Genomic DNA, 16,895 nt, shown 5'->3' on the forward strand with positions numbered 1-16,895 from the left:
TTTCTGAAGAACTTTCAGGTTATTCACATTTTTTGTAAAAGGCTAGTCTGTAAATGTAAACATTTTTGTGTAATTTTCCTTTTGTTTTTACACAACAAAGAGAAAAATTTGCAGTTTTCATTATTTATAGGTTATTCTGATAGTATTTTACAGGTCTGATCCACTTTAGATTGAACTGACCTAAAATGATTCAAATATCCTTGATTGTTAATATCTTCAGTGTAATTTCTGCATTTCACAAATTCATCCCAGGGGCCAAATTGGACCCTTTGGCGGGCTGGTTTTGTCCCCGGGCCGCATGTTTGACACCTGTGAATTAATCTTTTATTCTTTTTTTATTTGCTGAATTTTACATAACACTGATTAAAATCTGGCTCTCATCAGCTTATGTAAACCTGGTCTTGAACCACGTCCATGTGACAGAAATAGTCCCTCTTTTAGGTCTGAGCTCCACATTTCGTCTCAGTTGGTTTATTCTGCTGTTGACAGTTACCTCAGACTGTATCACATTCACTCTGCTTCAACCTTCATGATAATTTCCTTCCTGCATCCATGTGGAAGCAAAGGAAATATCATCCAAATGACAACAAATAGGGCTACAAACAGTTTAACTTGTGACGCAGTGAAATAAACTTTCATAACATTCATAATATGAATTGATGACTTCTTTCGATTGTCATTTTGCTTGACCTTGTTTGATTTTACATATAATTTTTCCATAGGTGGTTGCAGATGCACTGTTGTAACATGTTTATCGCTGATGTTGGAGCCCTACAAAGCTCACATAATTGTCTCTATTATGGTCAAAGTCAAACAGTCAAACTATCCATCTGTGGTGTGCATATATGAGCTGTAAACTATGTATAACCGTGTATTTGGTTGGATTGGAGTTGTAACATTACTCAAAAATGACAGTATGTTAATAAAGTGACTTCCTCACTAATATGATACAAAATGGTTCCATCTGCAGGGCGTTTAGGGATGATCAATAAGCCCGAGGCGAGAGGAAAAATGCACACGCTGTCAGTGGATGAATGACTAATGCCGACTATCGATTTGAACAGCGATGAGCAAAATGAAGAGTGGGCTCTCTGACCTTGTGCTGCAACTGAATCCAAACACAAAAAAAACACCTGAATGAAGAGGTAGTGAGGGGGATGAAGAAAAGTCTCACCTTGAAGGATGTTCCTCTGCTCCAGTTCCTCTGCTGTCGGCCTCTGACTCAGTCGTCTGATGACACAAAATAAGTCAAGTCAGTGTGATTTACAAAGGCCAATATCACAAATTATCCCTCAAGGGGCCTCATAGGCTGAACAGTATACTATTATACTATTCAGTCTCTGTTTTAAAAGGAACATGTGAAATGTGTGAGTGTGTTTTACCCTGAGGGTGGAGACACTGCCACTCAAATGTATGAAAGTACGAATTACTCTATACATCATCTCTGTAATAAGTCAAACTTCATGACAGTCTGTGTATCGCAGATAAATGTCAGGGTTTTTTTGTAAAGGCATACAGACGGCGTGGAGAGGCTGCCTTCAGGAGCTCTTTACCGTGTCAGTGTTGTTCCGATCTTATTCCTCACAGCCACCCACTGCTCCCTGCTGTGCCAGCTCATGTTGTCGTGGTTCTCCTGAGCCTCCCTCTCCTCTCTCTCTTGTCTTTCCAGCCTCAGCGCCAACGTGTCCTTCCTCTTCACACGGCTGGCCAACCCACCTGTGACACAAGAGAGATGTAAATAAAAAGAACCTGATGGATGAGCTGGATCTTCAATGAGAAGGGGAATGTTATCATAGATCGTATTCAGTACGATGCTAGACAGACTAAAGACTAACACCAGTCACGAGGAGATGAGGATGTTATGTGTTCATTATTGTATGGAAGCATGACAAAAATACAGGCTCTATTCTCTGTTTCCTAAAATCTAAAAAAAAAGATGGGGGACGTAATGTCGTTCATCTGGGCTATGGAAAGTGAAGTTATAACATTACTATTATTGAAGCTACCGTGTTGCTTCTGTGATGAGTCTGATGGAATCTAAGCTGTCATTGATCTGATCTTTGTCCCTGATATCTGTTAACCCCTGAAAAAACCCTCCATCAGGGGTTAGATTTTCTAAAACTTCTGAACAGTCAAGATGAGGTGAAGTCGAGTTTTCTCTTTAATGCTGTTTGACAGAAATAGAATAAGAATAAAAAACATAAAGGCCCAAATTCCTCAAATTAAAAATGATAATGATAAACACTGATAAACAAAACTGATTAAAAAAACTGATGAAAAGGGAGAAATGATGAATGGACAAACTCCTGGTGTCTGTCAATTTCACATTACATACACTTATGTACGCTGTTTATTGTTATTATTATTATTATTGATTTATTATTATTATTTTTACTCATTTTAAGTGTCATTTTCTAATTTCTGCCTCATGTGCATGTGTGTTAGTGCCACAGGTTGGAATTTATCACAATGTAATGCTAGAGGATATTTAATGTGAAGGATCTGACTGAATCTTAACAGTGCAAGCACATAATTTTTTGCTCTGGATGGATGTTTATTAAAATAAAAAGCATACTGAATTACTGAAATGCCCTGCATGTTAAATAAAAACCACTTAAACTTTAGTGTCACTTGAAGCTGGTGAATTTACCCACTCTGCCGTCACATTTCATTTCTCATTATCTAAAGTGCAACGTACTTGGAGGGCCCTCCTCATCTTCATCTTCTTCATCATCATCTCTGTACAGGATGGGTCCATCAGAGTCTGACTCGGACTCCTCACTGTCTCCAGGGCCTCCTTCGGGGATTACACTGACTCGGGGGTCTCCCACCAGCCCCCGGCGGCTACGGGGCTCCAGCTCCAGCTGCCGAGGCGGTCTCGGAGGGTGCAGCTTCCGCAGCTCCTCCTCCATGTCAAAGTCATCATCCTCTGGCCTGAAAAAGAGGGCAGCTGTGAGAACGCTGAAGAAACTCAAAGGCAAGTGTGAGAACAGACTCTTTCTAGACTGTCATGGTGTAGAAAAATAAAATGGTTTTATACCATTAAGAACCTTTAACAAATAATGTTTGTTTCATCCTACCTTTTGCAAAAAGCTCTAACACTTTATGCACTTGTAACCACACTTTGCAACATGAATCTAATTAACATTAAGTTTGTAAACATACTGTGTTTGAATACAAGAAAAAAAACATCAGTCTACATTATCCATGTGTGGTTCTATAGTGGCAAAGAACAGAGCAAAGGAAAGAAATGTGCTGTTGCAGTGGTAGTATTGACTGTGTTGCTAAGTCCTGTACAGTTTGTGGGTCACTTACAGCCTGAGAGGTTCAATGGTGATGGGCAGAGAGTAGCGGGAGCTCCCTCCTGCCTCTGCCATGATATCTGGAGGAGACTCAAAGAGCAGAGAGTGGGCCCTCTGGGAGCCGTCTGGGTTGGGCTGAGTGGGGCCGGGGCTGGCCAGAGCTCTCTGGATCAGGATGTGCAGCGGGATGGCTGGAGGCTGGCTGGGAGGCTCCGTGGTGGGGCTGGGGGGATCGGTTTGCACCGTGGGCACAGGACCAGTGGAGGAGGAGGAGCTGGCTGGCGGGTTCAGTGACTGCACCCTGGGAGGAGACGGTGGAATGTGGGACGGCGGTGAAGGCAGAGGCTCAAAAGAGATCTGTTGCGGTGCTGCTGCACTTGTCTTGTCCTCAGTGGGAACAGCAGGGGGCGCCAGAACAGGTGCAGAGGCTGGGTCATTAGTAGGAGACTCTGGTTGGACCTGGCCAGGAGCAGAGGGGTCCACAGAGTGGCGCTTGGTGACAGGTGTGGTCCTCTTTGGTGGGGTCGGAGGGGAGCGTTTATGTGCTGGGACTACGATGATACCAGGCTGCGAGAGTTCAGCTACAGATGAACAACAATCATAAAGTTAGTACCTTAATAAAGGAAACAGCTCCTTCAGATCCTGTACAGTATGTGAACTGCAGTGGGAACACACTATGCACATTCAATCTGTAGAGTGAAGTTAGAGTATGGAGCTAATTTACAGCCAAAAACCTAACAAAACAAAAGTTTTACAAATGATTCACAGAGGGCACCATCTGCAACAAACACATGCCCAACATATGGTTAATAAATCATGCTTCACAAACAACACCACCACATTTTCAAGTACAAATTGAAATGAAACCAGAAGATAATTATTTGGCAGTGCTGATTTTGGCAGAACCTAGCAAAAAACAGGTGCTCACCTGTTGTTGTAGATGAAAGTTATTAAATGAATAAAGAGTGTACAGATTGTGCCAAAAGTTTTTATTTTTACCCATCCATATTTCTCTACCAACTACAGGGACATGCTGTAGTTCTTACTGAAGCATCATGTATTAAATACAGTATATGTTGTGTATTTGTGCAACAACTACAAATGCCTTCGCAAAACAAAATGCAACACATATTGAATAAATTGCAGACAAATATTTTGTTTGTATGTTAACTTTTGGCAGAAAAGTGGCTCCACATTAGTGTTATCAACCAAACAAAAACAGAAAAAAAAAAAAAAACAAAGTATGGAGGACTACCTGAGTATGAGAGGAAAACTGGTGAACCGCTCATTCACTGAGTGTCACACACAACATGAGCAGGTGTGAATCACTTTGCAACTTATCAAGACATTTGTTTATGTTTTTCCACTTGGACACAGTCTTTAGTAAACATCCACAGGCATGATCACACACACATTCAATACGCTGTTAACATCCATGCAATGTCCTCTTGGCGGTGTTTAGAATAAGTTAGCGGCGATGAAACCAGCTCTTTAGGCTGCGGTATCCATGCAGTGCAGTGTTGATGTTAAAATGGAGGTGAGGCATTTCATGTGCTATCGAGGTGGTGAATCTATACCACCGGTGTGCACACTCTACTCGGATGCACTGAAACCTGGCGCCCCTGCAGGTACCTGAGCAGATCTGGCCAGCCCTGTGGCGCAGATACACAGGAAGAGAGAGGTAGAGGCCCAGCTCGCTCTGGCGTCTCCAGCTGGTCCAGTAACAAGGCTGCCTGACCCTAGAGCCCCTGTTCAATGAGGAAGCTGGCAAAAATGAGTGGACAAGTCAGGGACTGGGACTGTTTACATTCCAATGCTGGAATGAGAGAAAAACAACAGGGTACTGGATGCTTTTTCTTAGCTCTATATTGGCCAGAGGCAAAGCAGTCGTTTTATGTAGAGACATTTGGAGAATGTGAAAATTCTCGTCTCCTCAGCAGATTGTGGTGTTCACTATTGACACATAGTCCCATTATGATGCTCTGGCTCCCTGCTCATTCCATATGGCAGAACAGCCTGCTTTCTGGGAAACAATAAATGTATCCTCCTTTGGAGCATGTTTATAGTGTACTCCACCTCACCAATAACACTACGTTGTGTACAGTTTGTATGAACGCTGACTACAGTTGCTGCAGCTGATCGATAAACTTAGCAACTGATTAACATTTTAACATCACTTTTTCTTTGGGTTAAGGTTGCACTGGAAACTGAAGTGGAATGTCAAAATGTACTTATTAGACTTAATCTGAAAGGTTCTCATGCTAGTGTCTGCATTAGCACATAGCAAAAATAGCACAGATATGACTCAAATGAAACCATAACTCTTACCTTTTGCTTGCATGGATTAAACATTTAGGTGATTATTTTGCCCACTTTCTGCAGATGTTGTTTTTAGGTTTTGTACCATTTGATGAACAAAAATCCCCATAAAAATGTCCCCCTGGGCTTAAGACTGATCAAATGTCAGTCCAATGGTCACAAACAGTCTGCCCAGGCTTCCCATCTTATGCTCCAAAAGGTTGAATAAATCAATGTTTTCTAGGTTACTTTCTTAAAATCTATAACCTTAAATCTCTCATTCCTTTATTGTATTTTGACAACGTTATCAATAATTATATGATTAATTATACCAGTATTCCATTCAATTCTACACATCTAGATTTCAAAATAAAAACATCGAATAATTAACAACCTCCACAGGTGTTCATGTTGCTTCTGTACCTTTTTTAAAAAATAAAACTTAACGCTGAAATCATGCCTACTTGCGCTGGTGGATTCTTTCACTCATTTCTTGGCATCAGAGTAAAAAAGTTCATTTCATACAGGCTAGTAAGGACAAGTCTTCTTTAATGGAAAATGCAGTTGATGACTCATGTTAAAGATTATGAGCTTTTTTTCCCCATGTTCTGTTATAATGTAAAAAAATCAATTGAATAAATAATAATAAAAATAATGAGCATTTACAGTCCTTTTTCTGACTATATGTATATAATATTAGCTTTGTATTCAAGTGATTTTGTCCATTGAAGACTTGGTGTATTAGACTATTATAAATGTGTTTTTGTGTGTATGAAAACACATAGCCTACTGTACACAGACAGGTCATTACCAGTATAATGCCAGTAGGCCAATAAAACACAACTGTACCACACATCACCCACGGGAAGTGAACTGCAGTAACATGTGTAGAAACCTGATCTAACAAATAGTAGTGGAATGTGTCAGCGCCACAGACACTGTGCATTTTTCACTGCGACAGTACTGGGATAGGCTGTAAACAAGAGCAGCTGTGGCATGCTGGGACAAAGGATATGAACTACTAAAAGCCAATCGGTTTCTATCTGGTCTCTAGAGAAGTGCTGGCGAAGCATAAACGCTGCAAAGACAAGCCAGTGCGTGTCCCCTCCCCAGACGCACACAGTGAAACTACACTCTAGCAACATATTGGAAAATACACCACACAAGCCCCAACATCATTGCAATACTCATGAAATCGAAGGATTACAGCCAACACATCATAATGCTTTTAAAGAATGTTTTGTGTAGATGAAGATAAAGTCAAAGGAAAAACAGCAACTAGCAAGAGTGTGTCAATGTCTGTTTCACTAAACAACTATTTTACATTGCAGTGAGTGGTGTATCTCAGCGTGTAACTAGAATCACCGCCCACAGTTATACGCTTTCACCAGCTACTCAAGTGTCAGTTTACATCATGTCTGTCCAGATTCAGATACTATATGTAGCCAAGACATTCACTAGTAGAAGAAGTTCTGACTCTACTGGTACATATGATTCTGGTGAGAAACATACACCTCCAGACTGTCTATGTGGACAGAACACAACTTTAATGGAACATAATGTCACAATGAAAATGACCTTGGATATAAAGTATCGTCTAGGGTTGTCTGACATTTACCAAACTTGCATGACTGTATTCAGTAAAACATCAGGATGGACAATCACATCTCCAACGTCACAAAACTCCTCTGAAAAACTATGTAGAGCACAGTAGTTGCTGCTGCTTCAATCTACTCATTTGTTTTTGTCGTTATGCCACTTTGATGTTTTAACATGTTAGTTCAGATCGGACGAGAAGCCAACTCTAAATGACAAGTGATGAGAAGCGACGGACCGAAGTGCCATATGGTGCCGCCAGCTAAAATTGCTCAGGCAATATAAATCAATTTCATATCAATCAAACACTGACAAAGATGAAAACAAACGGAATTTTATCCATAATTTTTTAATACGCTTTAGTTAGTTTTGAAAGCACACAACACAGTTTGTTACTTATTTTTTTCTTTAATTACAGTTTTTATTTCTTTCAGTTAATGAAAATGTTTTTTCAATTCTAGTTTTCATCAGTTTTTGTTAACGGTAATAACCTTGCTGTGGACAAAATGTGTGAGTGTTTTTGCATGGCTACATCAGCATGGCATGTTGATGTTGTGTTAGCAACTGCAAAAATACGGCAAGAGTAGGGATGTGAGCGTCTTTGTTGAGGGACAAATTGTAATGGTTAACTCTTTCAGTGCCATGGGCCGATTAAATCGGCTTTACGAATACAACCTTTGAAGTGCCACGGGCCAATCAGATCGGCTTTGGAGAACACGCCATATTTGTGTACAAACAAGCCATCCACCCCCATTTCTTTCGCACATTTCGATGACGTTCTTTCTGTGTCCCCCTTTTGAGACCAATCAGACGGGAATTTGAGGTCACGCGACCGAATAATATTTTTATATCTTTTTAATGTTTCTTATTCTCCGGTGTTTCATCAGAGGGAGCCCTCCATGCCGGGGGGCGGCTGTGGACTCCGGGGGCTGTGGCGCCTTCTCTCACTGGGGTCCGCTCCTTTCTGGTGGGTGGGGGTCCCAGTTGGCCCTCTCCCACTAGTTGGGATGCGGGGCTGTGTTGCTGGTGCCTGGTCGCCGGGGTCGGCGGCTGCCTCCTGGTGCGGATGGCTCCCTGAGACAGCGCCTCCTAAATTGATGTTTTACTTTTACTTGTACATTTTTGTTCTGGTCTACCCGTACTCAGTCAGTCTTCTTAAGTATGTGTGAGCTTGTGGGTTTGCATGTATATGTGTGTGTGTGTGTGTGTGCGGGTGAGTGCGTGGGTGTGGGTGGGGGGCGGTACTGATTTTTAAACTGATATGTAAAGTACTTTGTGCTACAGTTTTTAATGTATGAAAAGTGCTATATAAATAAAGATGATTATTATTATTATTATTATTATTATTATTATTATTATTATAAATTATGCAAATTACAATCAATAATGAATCGGCTGCGTCCGGTGCGTTTTGAATCTAATCAGCAATCGGTCGGATGTTACCGAGCGGTTTCCTGCAGGATTCTTCAAATATTATAAAAACGACGCGAAATACTGAAAAACGGCGAAATTCTGTGGCACTTTTAAGGCTTATTAGCCCCTTAACTGTCTGGCACCGAAACAGTTAAATCACTGGGTCAGAGCATCTCCAGATCTTGTTGTTCATTCCCACTGTAAAGTGTTTAGTACCGACCAAATGTATCTAAAAAACAACCAGATCTCAACTGATTGAGCATCTATGAAAGAAGAACATTATTACCACCACTGTGTAGGTTCCCCTTTTTCTACAAAAACAGCTCTGACCCAAGGCCTAGACTCCACCAGACCTCTGGAGGTGTGTTGTGGTATCTGGACCAGGACGTTAGCAGCAGATTCCTGAAGTCCTGGAAGTAGAGACCTCCATGGATTAGATTTATTTGTCCAACACCTCCCACAGATGATCAATCATCCTGAGACTGGGATGTTCTCCTTAGTCCATTTTTGGTCAGTACTAACCTCTGTAGACCAGGAACACCCAACAAGACCTACAGTTGTGGAGATGCTCTGACCCGGTCATCACTGTTATAATATGGACCTGGTCAAAGTCACTCAGTTCCTTATGTTGCTCATTTTGCTGCTTCCAACAAATCAGCTTCAAATACTAAATGTTCCCTTGCTGCCTAATATATCCAACCCAGTGAAAGGTCCCACTGTAATGAAATATTCAATATCATTACCACTTCTCCTGTCAGTATCATAATGTTACGGATGATTGGTGCATTTCTATGTCCAAGCAGCTTATGAACCAATCACAGCAATGTAGTGACAACAAAAACCAAAACACAACAGAGTGTTACTCCTGTTGATTCATCTAACACAAGATCATTATTTTTTCTCTGTATACATCCACAAAACCAACAGCAGCAAATACCCATTTAACACCCCAATGATTCCTGGATTACAGTCTAAAACAGCAGAAAACTGAATTTGATGGAAACACAACAGCAAAAAATATAGAGAAAAAATATGATTATCAATACCAGTGATGAGAAAAATGGAAAGAAATAATAGTTGTATTATTTTTCCATCAACTACTTCATCTGACTCTCTGCACTGACAATATTACAGTACTGTGCCACTAAAATCTTGAACCACATTAAATGTCTTTCTTTCTGTTTGAGCTCAACCATGAACCACATCACAGGGCCATCTGTCACATATACACAGTATACACAATACCATGTCTATCACAAATGACAACCGCAACAGAGCGAGAGAAAACAACTGCAGCTGTGAAATAGGTGTGACTACAAAACCCTGCACACCCAACATACCATGCAAAGACCAGTCTTAACCGACAACTCACGAATAAAACAAAAGCCTCTGATGTCAAATTGATTTAAAAGGCTACAACGATACTGCCAGAAGAAGCCTAGCAGCTTCAATTTTTAATGTGCAAGAAAGACTGCAGCAGGGTTTTTCACATTTATGGCTGTTAAAGTGGTCATTGGTCAAGCTTTAGAGTTAAGGAATGCATACTTTGGCCTTTTTCCAGAAAGGATTTTAAATGCCTTAAGTAGGGAAAATATAAAGTAAAAAAAAAGGGAAAACAGGAGCACTTTAGAGGTTGTAGGGCTAATAAAAGAAAACAAAGACCAAAGGGAATTGTATATATTGAGCAATTAGTTGTGTGTGTGCAGCAAAAGAAGCAGAAGCAGATGCAGACTAACTCACCCAGCACTGCAGGGTTGCTGTTGCGGTTGGTGGGTTTGGGTGGAGGGACAGGAGGCTGCTTGGCGTGGGGTGGGACGGGGGGTGGCGTGTCAGAGTCAGCTGGGGAGGGAGCAGCAGCGGAGGCAGGGCGAGGCGGGTCGTCGCTTATGAGCGAGACCGTCCTTGGTGGCCTGGCCACTGCTATGGCAGCAGAGCCTGAAGATGAGGAAGAGGAAGAGGAGGAGGAAGAGGACGAAGAGCAGGAAGGGGGAGTGGAGCTCCTGCCGGGTTCAGGGGTGGAGGAAGCAGTGAGAAATTTAGGGGGGAGCAGGGCTTGTTTGGCTGGGGGAGGGTCCTGCTGGGAGTCTTTTGGTGGACGAGAGTCGGGGGCGAAGCGGACACCTGCAGACTCTACAAAGTGCACAAACAAACACAAAGACATGAACACAGAGCTCACAAACACAGCTTCTACTGCTCCACTTTACAGCACTTTAAAGTCTCTGGAAATTCAGTCTGAAATAGTAAAAATGCAAAGTGGATCCAAGTCCAGTGTCAAAGATTTAGGGGGATTTAGCATCATCTGTTACATAATGTAATACAGTATTCATAATAATGTTTTCATTAGGGTATAATGTTGCAAAATTAAGAATTCCCATGTTCTAGTTACCTTAGAACAAGTAAATCACAAAAAAACACTTAAGGAAAACCTCATGTTAGTCAACCTTGTGAAAATAAGCAGGTCTTTCCAGAGATTACCCAGGGGGCAACAGTGATCAAGGCTCAGCACTTATTATGGGATGAGAAGTACATGAATCATATGATCTATAGTTTGCAGTAGATGGTGAGAAAGATCAAAGATGCACCTAATGACGTGTCTTTAATGTTCTCTCTTTTCATGTTTAATCAAAACAAAATAAAAACTGATATTTATCCTCTGGCTGTTACGGCTTTAGGGGTTTAAGGTGAGCCTCTCAGGTCCACAGTTCAATCATTTCCCAGAATGCCTCTGGAGCACCATCAGCAGGCTTTAGTTTGCACACGTGTTGTTATTTCATCATCATATGAGGGGTCATTAAGAACTTGGTTTGAAGTGGCGAAAACACAGCACTTCTAACATCTCAGCTTGCAAATACAAGTGCAAACTAAACACAGCTGAAGCTGAAAGCGTTCATACCTTAAATGAATGCATTTAACAATTATAATATTATAGTTATAGTTCACATCAGCAAAACCACTTCTGATTATGAGAAATTTCCAAATAACAGTAGAAAGAAGCAGAGCTCCTTGAAAAATATGAGTAATTCTAATACATCTTGTTCATTTTTGGATAAAAGGTGAAAACAATTTAGAGGTACCACAGGCAGCTTAGAGCAAAGTGGATTTCTGAGCAGTACAATGACTCTAAGCAGAACTCCAGAATGGTACAGTCACTGGTCAAGGCCAAAAGAGTAATCAGTCTGGAGTGGCCATTACAAAGTCCTGACTTTAAACCAACAGGACATTTTTGAATTGACTGAAAAGGCTGACGTGCCTCAGTGTCACAAGTTCAGCTTGAGAGCTATGCTGAAGAAATGCCACCAAATACAGTGTATGTAATAGTCTTACGTGAGTCGACCTTTAACCAGTGGGTCCTGCAGGTTGGTTGAGCAAAGCAGATGTGACTTCATTATAAACTACAAAAGCACTTGGAGAGCACAGACCTCTGCCAAGGCAGATCAGTGCCCCCCCCCCAATCACCACCAAAATTTAATCATTTGTTCCTTGTGCCAGTATCAACATTTCCTGAAATTTTCATCCAAATCCAACGATAACTTTTTGAGTTGTCTTGCACACAGACAGACAAACCAACGCAAGCAAAAACATAACCTCCTTGGCAGAGGTAATAACCTTCAGCAGGGGTGTCCAATCCTGGTCCTCGAGGGCCAGTATCCTGCATGTTTTAGATGTAGCCCTCTTCCAATACACCTGATTCAAATGATAAGCCTATCATCCAGTTCTGTAGAAGGCTGATAAGGGCCGCCAGGTGTGCTACAAGAGGGAAATATCTAAGACATGCAGGACACCAGCCCTGGAGGACCGGAGTTGGACATCCCTGACCTACAGGAACTTAAATTTTACTTCCAACTTCTCTTCCCTTGTATCTGTCATTTTTGTGCAGTGAAGGTTCAGGCCTAAGATATATCTTGCATTTCTCTGTACCCTCACAGACTACAACAGTCTGTTCACCTCAGGACATTGCTTACTGTATATTTTTCTTGTTGGGTGAGGTGGACTGGCTCTCACAGACGGCTGGATGGGTGTGAGAAAAAAATATATCTATACTTGACTTGCTCAACACTTGTATGTAAACTTTAAATACCTCTGAGAAGACAATGAAATTAATAAAAGATGTGATTAAAAAAAATTACTGACTCTTACTGAAATTTAAGATAAAAATCCATCAGCTAAATGAACTACACCAGCTAAGGTGTATGAAAACTTTCATATGCACAGGTATAGATTAACTCCACAAAGGGAAATCCTTCTAATGCATCCCAAGAAAATGACCCCAAACCAAATTATAAATAAAATAAAACAAGCTCTGATCTTGACTGTATATATATTTCATTAGGTAAAACAAGTAGAATAACTTAACATGGGAATAAAGATAGAGGTCGTCTCATAGTTATTCCACATCCTTCCCACAGGAACGTACACCACACTGTGCATAACACATACTAGTGTCGAGTAAACAACTGAATAGGACATTCTGAAATAACACTTGGAGATCTCTAGGCATCCACAGAAACACAGATGAACACTGCGGAGCTGGAATGTAAAATAACTCCTGGATGTTTCTTGAGTTGGTTAAGTTTCTGACTGCTAATGAGATGAAGAACAACTCCAGCTGCTCATATTGGTAACATAACAGTGAACTTGTAAAACTCTGTGGGCTCTTACCTGAGCGTTCTCTGAACTCCGCAGACGGCATATACCTGGGTAGGGTACTCCTGCGGTCGGCCTCTGACGCTGGACGAATCTTTTTGTTATCCTCTGAGGAGCTCTTCTGAAGGACAGGCCTCAGGTCCGACTCAGAAACAGGTCTGACCACTGGCCTGGTGTCCTCCACATACCGCGGCTGGGCTTCCGGCCGGTCTCTCCTTTCCTTTTCGTCCCTCCTGTCCCGGTCGTCTCTGCGATCCCGTTCATTTCTCTTGGCCCAGTCGTCCCACTTGTCTCGGTCCTCTCTCTCTCCTCGGACGTCTTTTCTGTCCCTGTCCTCTCTTTCTCTGTCATCTCTGGTGTCTCTCCGGTCCCTCTCGGGCCGCCGGTCCCTGTCGTCTCTTCTGTCCCTGTCGTCCCTCCTGTCTCTATCGTCTCGCTCTCTCTCGTCCCTGTCTCTTCGTTCCCTGTCCTCCCAATCCTTCCTTTCCCTCTCGTCACGGTCTCTTCTTTCTCTCTCATCTCTACCCCTTCTTTCTCTTTCGTCCCGCTCTCTCCTTTCTCTCTCATCCCGCTCTCTCCTTTCTCTCTCGTCCCTGTCCCTTCTCTCCCTTTCATCTCGGTCTCTCCTTTCTCTATCATCCCTATCTCTTCTTTCTTTCTCATCCCTGTCTCTTCTGTCCTTTTCATCCCTGTCTCTTCTTTCTCTCTCATCCCTGTCTCTTCTGTCTTTCTCATCCCTGTCTCTTCTTTCTTTCTCATCCCTGTCTCTTCTTTCTTTCTCATCCCTGTCTCTTCTTTCTTTCTCATCCCTGTCTCTTCTGTCTTTCTCATCCCTATCTCTTCTGTCTTTCTCATCTCTTCTTTCGTCTCGATCTTTTCTTTCTCTATCATCCCGATCTCTTCTTTCTCTCTCATCCCTATCTCGTCTTTCTCTCTCATCCCTCTCCCTCCTGTCTCTCTCGTCCCTCTCCCTCCTGTCTCTGTTGTCTCTGTCCCCTCTATCATCTCTCCATTCTCGTCTTTCTCTGAAGTCTTCCCTCCGGTCAGGACCCCCATCCCTTTCCCTGTCATCTCTCCAGTCCCTTCTTTCCAGGTCGTCCCTGTCCCTTCTTCCTCTGTCATCCCTGTCTTCTTTGCCATCCCGTCTCTCGTCTCTGCGGTATCTTTCATCTTGTGGAGGTCCTCGGGGTAAAGACGCCCCTCTCTTATCATCCGACGGCAGACGGCTTCGGCGATCTACGTCCACAGTAAGCCGAGTGTGAGAGTCCACATCCAGTGGGGCCCGGTTGTTTCGGGAGGCGTCGGACGGGGCTCTGCTTCGACGCTCATCTACCTGGGGAGGCCTGAGGGTGTTCACCTTAATATCGGACTCCCCCCGGGACACCCGTGCCCCTGCTTCTGACACCCTGTCTACGTCTATTGGCAAAGGGTGCCCATTCTTCACTGGAGGGGCTTTAGAGTGGTTCACATTATTGCTCTCTGGAATCAAAGAAACATAAAGAATATTCTCCCGTTACCAGTAGCTAAGAATGTGATTTCATTTCATATTTCTGTCAAATATCAGTATTGACTCATATTTTTCTTTTTAACTATGTGCAAATGAGATGACATTTACTGGCAGCTGCAGATGTTTATCTGTTGCTGTCTGAAAGGCTCCATATTGGATTATAGCTCACACAGCATCTGACTGTAGCTACAAAGCATTCAGGTCTGTTTCAGTAGGGTCCTGATGACACCGCTACCAAGAAGTGGTTAAAGCATCTTGCTTAAAGTATCCAGTAGCCTATGTTGTGTGTTTAAGTCTGTGCATCACTGACTCTGTGTGGAACAGTCAAGATAATGGATATAAAATGCGAGTTTAACATGCTACAAGTGAAGCTGCTTTCGGCTAGCATGTCAGGCATAACTGAAATAGTAACATTACCACAAACATAACACAAACAATAAAATAAAAGCATTTGTATAACATTATTTTCAACACTGGTACTGGAATTTAACAAACTGTGCATCTCTAACTATAGCCTATTCACATATACTGCTAAATTGTACATACCATTCTCTGGGATTTCCTTTAGAACTCCTCTGGCAATCAGCTCTTGGCGGCTTTTTCTAACAGAAATCTTTCTTTCCAAGGCTGAAAAAAGCAAAAAAAAAAAAGCATTTTAAAATACAGCTCTAAGTGCAAATCTAATGATCCACACAGAAGTTATTTAATTACTGAAGACCATATACTTGAAGATACTGCATTATGACCAGGTAAAGTAAGGCAGAGCAGGGGATATGAACACTTGACCTTGAGGCAAATTGCTAATCACAGGAAGACATATTTCACAGCATGTTTAGACACAAAAGATACTCAAGACTAAGGAGGTTTTGACATTAGGCTTAAATAATGAGGTACCTTTTCACTTTACATCTTTGATATTAGGGTTAAGTGGAAGTCATGTGTTGCCAAGAGAAGATAACTCACAAACTGCAACACTAGATATGGATTTATCACACTTCCTCTAAAGATGGGGTAAGTAATGAAAGACGATTTGTACAGATACAGATGTTAAAATGATTTTCATGGATAGAAACGATATGTGATAAACTTCTGAAATGACAAAAGTTGAGGCAAAATTTTGTCTTCTATCAATAAATGTGCAAAAAACACTTCAGTTCTGTAACATATACTGGTGACTTTTGTCTTGTCAACGGTTTGACTTTTAAAAGTGAAATGTGAAAAAAAAAAATAAAAATAAATAAATTTTTTTTTGCATTACACCCACTTCAACCACCACCAAAAATGCTGCCATCATCGACCATGGCAGTAGCTCTTGTAAGTTTAGTGAGAACTCCTGAACATGTCATAAATTTCAAGTTGAAATCTCATTGTGCTCACGACTTACTGACATATTGACATTTCTTTAACAATTAAGATCAGCAAAGTCTGTGGAAGCCCCTGACTCATTTTTGTGACAATTCATCTGGCAGCTTATGACAAGTTGTCAAAAAAAGTAGGAGGAAGAACAGAAGAAGCAGAAAAGGAACAAAGAAGGAGAAAGACAAGAAAACAACAGGGCAGTGGTGTTGTCTTGACATTAAACAAACTAATGACAAAACATACCTATGGATGTTGCGGTGAATTTCTCACTTGGCTTCTTCTTCCTCCATTTCCAAGGTTTGAAGATCCGTCCCATTTTGGAGAACTTGCCTTTGCGTTTGGCTGGGGGTGTTCCCCCGCTGGAGTTTCCTTCCTCCCCTCCCGTTGTGCCGTGTTGCAAGTCGACCTCATCATCTGCAGGAACATGACAGAGACAGACAATACAACTTATAAAACATGCGTTTCATCTGATTTCTATCCAAATGCATCACATTTTTTAAGCAAATTTTCAGAGATGTGGAAGTAGAAAATACAGATTTATGCAGGCTTCTCTTCACTACTTTTACAAAGTACAGTAACAGTATCATTTATTTGCCTATTTGAGTGGAAATGTCACAGCTAAGACTGAAAAATTAATTATTACAAGCCTCCTGTCCTTCAATGGTAGATTCATCCTTACTTGCTCGTAAAAATGTAAAACATTAAAAGAAATATACTATTCAAGACATACAGTCATTTTGAAGTAGATTTTTTGTTAAATACATGGCACAGTTTCA

At 41.6% G+C, this 16,895-nt stretch overlaps 1 protein-coding gene across 5 annotated transcripts in view; it reads right to left on the reverse strand.

The window, feature by feature from the left end:
- The window catches only part of phactr4a (phosphatase and actin regulator 4a), a 52,245-nt gene that overhangs the window by 9,628 nt on the left and 25,722 nt on the right, over nucleotides 1-16,895 (reverse strand). For 4 of the 5 annotated variants that reach the window (XM_030147075.1, XM_030147076.1, XM_030147074.1 and 1 more), the window contains 8 exons: nucleotides 16,363-16,533; nucleotides 15,307-15,387; nucleotides 13,269-14,732; nucleotides 10,350-10,739; nucleotides 3,316-3,883; nucleotides 2,699-2,934; nucleotides 1,554-1,716; nucleotides 1,175-1,230 (listed from right to left, as the gene is read on the reverse strand). In XM_030147075.1, coding sequence (XP_030002935.1) covers nucleotides 1,175-1,230; nucleotides 1,554-1,716; nucleotides 2,699-2,934; nucleotides 3,316-3,883; nucleotides 10,350-10,739; nucleotides 13,269-14,732; nucleotides 15,307-15,387; nucleotides 16,363-16,533 — 3,129 coding nt within the window. The remainder of the gene's footprint in view (nucleotides 1-1,174; nucleotides 1,231-1,553; nucleotides 1,717-2,698; nucleotides 2,935-3,315; nucleotides 3,884-10,349; nucleotides 10,740-13,268; nucleotides 14,733-15,306; nucleotides 15,388-16,362; nucleotides 16,534-16,895) is intronic. The other variant, XM_030147077.1, reaches the window with a different exon arrangement.

The sequence above is a fragment of the Sphaeramia orbicularis genome, chromosome 11, assembly GCF_902148855.1.
Source record: "Sphaeramia orbicularis chromosome 11, fSphaOr1.1, whole genome shotgun sequence".
NCBI lineage: Eukaryota > Metazoa > Chordata > Actinopteri > Kurtiformes > Apogonidae > Sphaeramia > Sphaeramia orbicularis.